At 37.2% G+C, this 10,413-nt stretch overlaps 1 protein-coding gene across 1 annotated transcript; it reads left to right on the plus strand.

The window, feature by feature from the left end:
* Positions 1-9,339: 9,339 nt before the first annotated feature.
* Positions 9,340-9,940, plus strand: LOC120627568. The gene has a single exon (XM_039895571.1). The coding sequence runs from the start codon at positions 9,367-9,369 to the stop codon at positions 9,937-9,939; it is 573 nt and encodes a 190-aa protein (XP_039751505.1). The 5' UTR covers positions 9,340-9,366; the 3' UTR covers position 9,940.
* Positions 9,941-10,413: the final 473 nt, after the last annotated feature.

The raw sequence follows: 10,413 nt of genomic DNA on the forward strand, positions 1-10,413 counted from the left end.
CATGTGGAGTCAAAAAATCTAATAACTGACATGTGATAATAATATTGGTTTTAGCTCGTCGACCCTCATTGGTTATTTGACGGCCCTGCTTTCTGAGTCCTTGGCCATGGGTTCGATTCCCACAACTGGAAAATGTGTGATGAACATGATTGTTTTTCAGTGTCTGGGTATATATTATATTCATAAAAACATTCAACAGCTATCTTAGTACCCATAACACAAACTACGCTTACTTAGGGCCTAGATGGCGATGTGTGTATTGTATATTTATTTATTATTATTTATTTATTGGTGAAGCGTTTGGGATATAAACTTAAATCTCTCTGTCTTTTTAGAACGGAGGCCTGTATCCAACTGTGGGACATTTATTAGCTGAGGATGATGATAACGATTATATTGCGTGGTAATTTTTAAGTCTGACATAGTCCTAACTAAGTGAGGCGAGTTTAAAAAAGGTTTCATGTCTAATAATTATGTTTTGGGAGTGTTCAACACCTTTTATGATGAATAATAATTGAGGGATGAACATCAAATCGCATGATATTATAATTAACCACTCTAGCGCTGACAGCTCGAAGCGCGATAAAGTGTTTGAAAATGCTATTTTACAATGTCATAATATGTTTTTAAAAAACCAATTTATATAAAAAAAAAATTACATTTTCTTCTGTTCTTTTAAAGTACTTACTTCGTAAACTTAATATATCTTTTATATTATTCAAAATCAGAGCAAACTTTAAACACTTTAAAGCAATTACTTTCGTTTTTTTATATAAATACTAGCGGACCCCAGCGCCATCTGTCGGGCTGATTTGTGAATCTAAACTATCCAGGGTGCCACCCAAACGCATACCAAAAAATTCATTCAAATCGCTGGAGCCGTTTAGGAGGAGTTCAGTGACATACACACGCACACACGAAATATATATATAAAGATAATAAAAAATTTAAATACCTTTTTTTTATAAATTTACCTGAAAATACATATTAATTATAAAATGAGAGTTTCAACTTATGGGGGAAATCATACAGGTCAATGTTGAATTTAATTTAGTTGGGAGGGTTTGATCAGACACAAATCACATACAAATCTCGAAATTTTGACCACAATATGGTATTGTTAGCTATGAGTAGCGGGTGGAACCAGTTTATTATCTGCACTCGCAGCCTAACAGGTCGTGATTAATATACTCGTAGTTAAGACGATTTCGTATGTGTAAGTATCCTCATATCATCATATGCATTGATTTATAAGTAGAGGTAGACCGAGTTCTCATTTACTCGATTTAAATGCCAAACTTATTTGTACTCACCAGGATTACTGACATTTTGAGTAGGTATACAGGTAAGCTTAATTACAACATTCGACTAACTAATATTAAATAAACATCTGGATTTGAAATATATATTATTGAATTTATAATTTTGAGGTAAAATACAAATATAATAAATAAATAATATAAATAAATAAATATACTACGACTATACACACATCGTCATATAGCCCCAAAGTAAGCATAGCTCGTGTTGGGTACTAAGAAGACTAATGAATAATTTTAAAAATAATATACGTAAATACTTATTGAATACATCTGTATTCAACATCTGTATCAGTGTCTGGATGTTTATCTAAACATCCAGACACTGAAAAACATTACCACTTTGACCCCACGGCCTTGGACTCAGAAAGCAGGGTCACTGCCCACTGCGCCAATCGGCCGTAATAATGTGTGTGGATATATTTGTATGATTCATTAATCAGTAACTTATTACGGTAGAGAAATCATAATAAACGTTTGTTGTTTAGCAAAAGCAGTTATAATGAAGGATCACAGGTTATCTAATACCGCAATTACGGAATTTATTTACTCGTTACAACTTGTGCATCTCTATTTGTGAGTATCCTACTATCGAGTCCTACACTAGCTAGTCTAAAATCAAGAATAAAAAAAGGAAAATCGCGTAAAAGAGACCCGATACAATATTTCCATTCGATAGATAAAATGCGAAACGATGCGGAATATTGTGATTTCTCCCCAAATTAACATAATAAAAATATGAAGTAAGATGTTGTGTTAATTTGTATTTATCATGTTTTCTTTGTTATTCAATATATTGTTACTCCCTGGCATTTAATCCATTTGTGGAACATTAAGGTCAGAGTATTCTTATTAATATTTATTGCTTTGTTTATGGCTGAACAAGTTAATAGGGCCTCTGATAAATTACTTTTTTTGTTACATATATATTATATATATTATATATATTGTATATTTACTAAAGACCTATAAAATTGGTTGATATCCCATCAACACGCACGAAACGTTTTTTATCCACGTTTCTGATACGTGCCGCTGAGATGTGGAACGCCCTCCCGGTAACTGTGTTTCCTGCCTCGTATAATTTAAGTACCTTCAAGGCATGATTGTCGTCAAACGCTGGCCTATCGTTAATAAAAAAAAAAAAAAAAATTATTAATTATTTTTTTTTGATTCCACTACAAGTTTGGCCTTGACTGCACTCTTACCTGGTGGTAAGTGATAATGCAGTCTAAGATGGTAGCGGGCTAACCTGTTAGAGGGTATGGTAATCCCCCCTAATCAGTTACCACGCGACATCGCACCGTAAAAAATCGGTAAGAAATCTGTAATAAGTTTAAAGCTTATTGTGTTTGTGATGACTTATGGTGGTATTGTACCCTATTTTCAAAATTAGGGTAGATAATGTGATTGGTGATTGACAGGATAGACATTGGGTGATTAAAATCAGGCGTTCGAATTTGGCTTTTACATTTTCTGCGTGCTTAATCTCTTTGTACACTCTAATCATAAATAATCGTAATTTAATAGATCATCATCATATCGACCCATTACCGGCCCACTGCAGGGCACGGGTCTCCTCCCACAATGAGAAGGGGTTAACGCCGTAGTCCACCAAGCTGGCCCAGTGCGGATTGGTGGACTCCACATACCTTTGAGAACATTATGTAGAATTCTCAGGCATGCAGGTTTTCTCACGATGATTTCCTACCTTTGAAGCACCGTAATGTTTTGAATTACTTAAAACGCAGATAAATTAGACAAGTTTGGGGTGCATGCTGGGATTCGAAATCGGCCCGCCGACAGTGAAGTCGAGCTCCTACCCACTGCGCTATCACCGCTTCAATTAATAACATAATAATAAATAAATAAATATACTACGACACTACACACATCGCCACCTAGTCCCAAAGTAAACGTAGCTTGTGTTATGAGTACTAAGATGACTGATGAATACTTTTATGAATAATATACATTAATACTATACAGAATTTAATAGATACTAACAACTAAATATTATCTGGGTCATAACTTTGGTTGTACTGAATATGATCTTCTACTACTGATTTTATTTATCGATGGAAAGATAAAAGGCTGAAGGGCCGTGTAGGGAAAAAAACATCCTGCACGGCTAGCATGGGCAGGAGACAATTATCTCCTCAACTATCTCACAGCTTTATCAACTTGGCGCACAAGTGGAAATAATATCCAAATAATATACGTGTGTTAATAATCGGAGGTACACTTCTCCTTTTCCATTTTCCAGTGAAATAGCAGGTGGACACGTTAATTATATCCCTTTTTCAGGGGATATAATCGGGGGATATATTTTAATCTCCCGCCCGTGCTAGCCCTGCTGGCTTGAGAATCTCCGCCAGTTGTTAAATAAATCAGCCTGTCACTCTTCGGAGTTGCTGTATCCAAGTCTAGGTTGCAGAATAATCAGCGACATTAGAAGCGTTAGAAGAAGAACCATTTTAAGAAGAGAAGAAAACCACAACAACTACCACCAAGAATTCGCTAATGTGTTTAGTTGTTTATATCCCTCGTCAGGGGATATAATCGGGGGATATAATCAGTGGCGTGCACTGGGTTTCTTAACAGGGTATGCATACGGCAGGAAAATTGCATAAAATAGCAAAAATCCTCTTCCTATACGAGTTATACATCAATTTTAGGGTAAGCAGTGCTTTTGCGCATGTATGAAGTGCACGCCACTGGATATAATTTTAATCTCGCGCCCATGCTAGCCTTGCTGGCTGGAGAATCTCCGCCATTTGTTAAATAAAAGCAGTTTGTCACTCTTCGGAGTGTATCCAAAGACCAGGATGCAGAATAATCAGCGACCCTAGAAGCGTTAGAAAAAGAACTTTAAGAAGAGAAGAAAACCACACCAACAACCAAAAAGAATATTCTCCATAACTCGTATAGGAGGAGAGTTTTTGCCGTTTTATGCAATTTTCCTGGTGTATGCATCCCCTGGTAAGAAACTCAATGCACGCCATTGGCTATGGTGAAGCTTTATGTGACAGAGTTGGTCCCAGGAAGTACTTCCGCCATGTTTATTTCTGCCGCTATACAGCAATGTTCTGATGCTATTTTCCGATGCCGGTCGCCAGTGTAATTACAGGCACTTTATACTTACGCTTCAGGTTGGTGGATACAGGGAAGTACGTTGCAGGACGTGTTTCTAGCACATCCTGCAAAATGCTTGGTCCACCAAAAAAATGGGATAGTAATGTGATCGTGATCCGTGAGCACATTAAGCCGTACGTACAGTTATCATTATATGATAAGCTCTTCAACCCAACTTTGGCCCAAATCATGGCAAGCCTCTAGAAGCTTCATGTCTCATTTCTCAATTGAGAAAGAAGATCGAGCCCCATGTAAGTTTTGTACACTGTCCCTAGCCACTGACGTCTACCACTGGTCAGACTGCTGTCATTTTATTTATGGCTTCTGTATAATAGATTGACGCCATCTTGGCGCTGCAAGTGTGATGATTTTCCGAGACTCTAAACTTGGCCATTATTTAACGATACAACCGTAGGTCACATATGACGCTTCAAATGGAAAACAATTTCACCTGTCCCATGTCATCATCATGTGTTCCATTTGTTAAGAGATATATGTGAGTGACGTATTATGTATGAAGCCTTTATACTTGTTGTTTTAGGCCTTTTAGAATAGAGAATTTTCGATTAGAATTTTTTTTATCTATCATTTATTCTTTTTAATTTTTTTTTTAATTCTTTACAATGCTATAAATAATAAAAAAACACTTTTAAAAATTTATAAAAAAAACATCCATCCTCCGCTTGCGGGGCTTTTGAATGCCCAAGCAACCGGCGGTCAGGGCTACAGAGTGAGGAACCCCCTCACAATACGCGCCGTTTCAAGGACTACTGCCTTCTGTATCCGACCCTTGATCCAACAACCAAGCGAAAGATTAGATTAATTATTAGCATTTAGTTCATAAGAATTCTTTATTTGTTACGATTTCAATGCATCGGTATATTAAGTATAAGAAATTTCAAGTAATTCGTATGACTAAAATCCTTGACTGCTGAAAATAGAATTCATATTCCTTTGCAAACCAAACCGATATTCTTTAAAAACCATTGCTATCAAATACTTCATCCATTGAGTAGGTAGTACAATTATATTCACAAAGCAGTCAACTTAAAACACTCCTGATTTTTTTATTGAAAAAAAGATAACAAATAATAAACTATAGGGCCTATATAAATAAAGCCACATACTTTTCGAACCACCTACAAAGCTGATCGAGATCTTTTCATGTTCATTTATAATCAAGTCATCAGCATTATTATCACATACTGACCATCGACGCGAGAGACGCCGCGGGCAAGAATAATACGGAAACCGCCGCGTAATACGATATTACGATGAATTCAGATCACATTACTAATGGGGGGAAATCATGCGTGGATTTTTTAATCGATAGATATTAGTTATAGTTGCTTGTTTCAAAATAAAACTAAAATCAACAGTCTCCTAATCAAGAGAATGAGTTAGATGACGGGACTTTTCCCTTTGTCAAAGTATCAGACCACTAGGTCTAAAACATATGGAAGTAAGAACATTCCATCCACATGCACGAGGGTCGCTCGATTTGTTGTAACCTGATGTTATAAGTGTTATCTGTATTATTCCTCCTACTACAGACTTCATCATCACATCATCATCCTCACATCAACCGATAGACGTCCACTGCTGGACATAGGTCTTTTGTAGGGAGTTCCAAGTTCCACGATTCTGAGCCGCTTGGATCCAGCGGCTACCTGCGACGCGCTTAATGTCGTCTGTCCACCTCGTTGGGGGTCGACCAACGCTGCGCTTACCAGTACGGGGCTGCTATTCCAGCACCTTGGGACCCCAACGTCCATCCTTTCTCCGAACTATGTGCCCGGCCCATTGCCACTTAAGCTTCGCGACTCGTTGAGCTATGTCGGTAACTTTGGTTCTTCTACGAATCTCCACATTTCTGATTCGATCGCGTAGAGATACTCCGAGCATAGCTCTCTCCATCGCCCGCTGAGTGACTCTAAGACTCTACTACAGACTTATTATATTAGAAATAAATGTTTGTTTGTAATCACTACACTCTGATACTAAAAAAACGATTTTAACGTTCTTCCACTATGAGCAAGCCGTTTTATGCAGTCGTAACATAGGCTATACTTCAAAAGTTAAGAAATTTTAGAGATTTCGCTAAAGGTACCGGCACTAAGTATCGTAAGATATTTCTTTCGCTGTGCGTATTATAGATTTACTCGTACGAATTAAAATATAACTGTGAATCTGATCATTTGGATTTTTTTAAGAACAATAGTACACGTCTTGTCCTAGGCGTGCTGTTTGATGATAGATATATGCCTGATATTAGATTACGTATACATTAAGTGCGTGCTACTTTTGTTTAATAATGAAACCGCACAAGTAAATGATCTATAAATTATGGCTGATAATGTTTAATGTCAGAAAGAATTATATTTATGTCTTGTTCCACGTGTGTATTAAACCTACCTAATATATAAGTAAAGCCATAAATATGATATAGTGAAGTGAACTGGACGCCATACATAAATGGCTTTTAATACTACTAGAATAATATCTAGTTTTCTTATTAAGATATACCTAACATCATTGCTTAGTTTTCTATCTAAGATTGAAACTATATAAGTATACTTTATACACAAAATTATTTATAATTTTAATAATAAAATTAGTTAATTTTGGTATTTCAATATCGTTGTTTGGAATCGGTATCCGGAAATAAATCGGTTTCTTGTAGGAGCGTAGACTGAGTTGATTGACCGCACTATCTCGATGTCTTACGTAGCAACGTGGGCGCGTGCGTTTGTTAATTTTCTTGTAACAACGTCACGGATTGTCTATTTCATTAAAATTAATTAACGTATTAATCGTAACGCCGCCATCATACGTACGTGCATTTACTTTAAATCAATATTTTCTATGATAACAGCTCTCGGAATATCTTTAAACAAGAGCGATTCTCCACAGGATTTTCCATAGATTGTAGTTAAGCTTACATTCGTACATAAATTTATAATAAGATGGAGAGTATAGCCCCAAAGTGTTTACATAATAATCACTGTTACCTCACAATGGTAAATAAAAAACCTTAAGCTATTTAACTTAATAACGAGCTTTGTGTTTGGCGAAGATAATTATAGGGTTGTCTATCGGCTATAATGTAGTTCACTCGCCGAACCGATGAGTTCAAGGCGAACCTGTTTAAAAGAACAAAGGAGACACGTGTAAACTGTTAATGGGTGATATGATAAATTAAACACGATTTTTTTTAACATCATTAAAAATAAATATAGCTTTTGAATTTACAAAATTAATTAGTTTTATTACTATATAATCCCATCTAATATATCATATCACATATGCGATGGTGTTGTTGTTTTGTTGGTTTATCCTTGTTTCAAATAGAGCAACCATCGACTTCAATTATAGATTTATATCGATGAGAGCAATTCGGATGAGTTTTTTTTTTATTTTTGAGTTGAACAATAGTGATGAATTTAGCTGTTTGAAGCGGTGATAGCCTTGTTAGTAAGGCTTCGGCTTTCCTGCTGGCTGGCTTCGCCGAGTCCGAGTTCGAGCCCCGGCACACAACACTGACTTTGCGGAATTATGTGCGTTATAATTCAAGCAATTTAAAAATCACTTGTTTGATTAAGCTGAAATTGTATACACTTAAGTTCATTGACATAACTATCAAGCTTGTCTAATGATGAGCTGAAAGGTAATCATAGGATTTCCTATGCATTTAACGTCATTAACATCGTGTATTTTACAGCCTATTTATGTACAAAAGGTCATACACAATAAATTTTATTAGCTTTCTGCATTAAGTCATTAAAAGCGCTATCTATCTTTTACTTTACAAAGCTAGCTTTATAAATAACTTGATATATCTACCTTATAAAGCTATACCTTACCAATACTCCTGAAATCATAATAACCGTCGGGACCCAATGACAACCGTTGCTGTATTGTTTTGTGGTATTTGTAGAGATCGTGATTCGTGATATTTGATACTGATCCCAGACAGTTAGTCGTCAAGTTTACTTTGTGAAGTGAAATGCTGCGCGCCGTTGATTTTAACTAGAATTGCTTTTTTATTGCATCATATCTCAACTCGATTCTAATTTCACTGTAAGAAGTCTGGAAGTCCCGGGACGTTCCGATACTTTTATCGAGGGTGTTCTCGTATCCCGGAACTTGGTAAATGTCGACTTAATAATCGACTTCCTAGAGACCCCATAGCCACGGAACTCCAAAGAACCGCTTTGTTGAGCGTGGCCACAGTGGCGTGCACAGGTTCTTCGACAAGGGTATGCATAAAGGCGGAACGTGGCATAAAAAAGGAAAATTTCCCCTCACATACGAGTTATATAAAATAATTTGTGTAGGCAGTGCTTTTGCGCATGTATGAAGTGCACGCCACTGGTAGACCATCGGCCATAGCTGCTCATAACTGGGGCCGTGTGCTTAACGCTCTCGAGTTAGACAATGCCAACTTCTTAACTCCGGTTTTTATTCTGTATATACTTACCTATCATCAGTCATTAGTATTTATGGGTCATTTGGATTAGGACTGATCTCTGTAGTAAGCCATGATAAGAATATAAAAGCAATATATAAAAACATATATAGCTGTTGTCCGCATTATTCGTCCGCGTTTATACGTTTTTCTGCAAATTTCACGGGAACTGTTAGTTTTCCTGGGATAAAAAGTAGTATATGTTACGTTCCTTCCTTATAACTCACTCAAAAAAAGGTGATTGGTTCCATAGTTAGGGCGAAAAGGAAAGAATAACTAGCAGTCTCTCCCATTTAAAGCAATGCGGATGAATGAATGAACGAATGAATACACTTTTATTGTACACCACATAAACATTGTAAATAAAACATAACAAAAAATATACAATTATAATTTATTATGAAGGTTTTTAAGGTGGAAGGCCAAGACCTAGAACGGGTCCAAATGTACAAATACCTCGGGGCTTGGGTAAATGAAGAATGGGACTGTGGACAAGAAATCCGAACCCGGATTGAAATTGCTCGAGCCAGCCTTAAAAGGATGGAGAAGGTTTTGTGCAGCCGTAAGCTTTCGATAGAGCTCAGGGTAAGATTACTCCACTGCTATGTCTGGCCGGTAGTTTTGTACGGTAGTGAATCTTGGACTCTAAAAGCCGATACTCAGAAACGTCTCGAAGCCTTTGAGATGTGGTGCTATCGTAGAATGCTCCGCATTAGCTGGACACAGAAAGTTTCTAACGTGAGAGTACTCCAACGCGTCGCCAGAAGCCGGGAGTTACTGCTTATCATTAAGAAGCGTAAGGTCGAGTATCTGGGCCACGTTCTGAGACATGAGCGATACCAGCTGCTCCGGCTCATAATGATGGGCAAAGTAGAGGGCAAACGACGTGTTGGAAGGAGGAAGAAGTCGTGGTTGCGCAACATCCGTGAATGGACCAATGTTGAAAGCGTGGAAGTATTGTTTCGCTTGGCGCAAGACCGCGAGAAGTTCGCTGAGCTGACGTCCAACCTCCAGTAGTGGAGAGGCACAAAAAGAGAGAGAGATGAAGGTTTTTAAAATTTAATAAATAAAAAATAAATAAAAATGTTTTTGACTGCGAACCTTCATTAGGAATAATCTCGAGTTGTAGAAACTTTGAGTCTACACCACTCAAGTATTCGAATCCGCTGTAATTAGATGTTCTGAATAGTTGTTATAGCAGCGATTATCTCGCCGTGCAGCGCTTAACTGCCGTCTTATTGCTCTCCGTATGCACTCTCATGGCTCTCCGGTGCCTCTGACACGAGGTTATTTCGTTAATTGCATTTTCATTGCTATACAAAACCTTGTATACCGGCATAAATAGCGGTGGTAGTGGTAAAGACTTCAGCTTTCCTTGGGTACCGAGTTCCCCGACACGCAACTCTAACTTTTCAGAGTTATGTGCGTTTTAAGCTATTTAATATCACTTGCATTAACGGTGAAGGAAATCACAGTAAAGAAACCATGTAG

This window comes from Pararge aegeria, chromosome 11, assembly GCF_905163445.1.
Source record: "Pararge aegeria chromosome 11, ilParAegt1.1, whole genome shotgun sequence".
Lineage (NCBI taxonomy): Eukaryota > Metazoa > Arthropoda > Insecta > Lepidoptera > Nymphalidae > Pararge > Pararge aegeria.

Bases quoted from the DNA above. Each gene is read 5' to 3' on its own strand.
- LOC120627568 (XM_039895571.1), top strand. From the start codon at position 9,367: ATGTACAAATACCTCGGGGCTTGGGTAAATGAAGAATGGGACTGTGGA.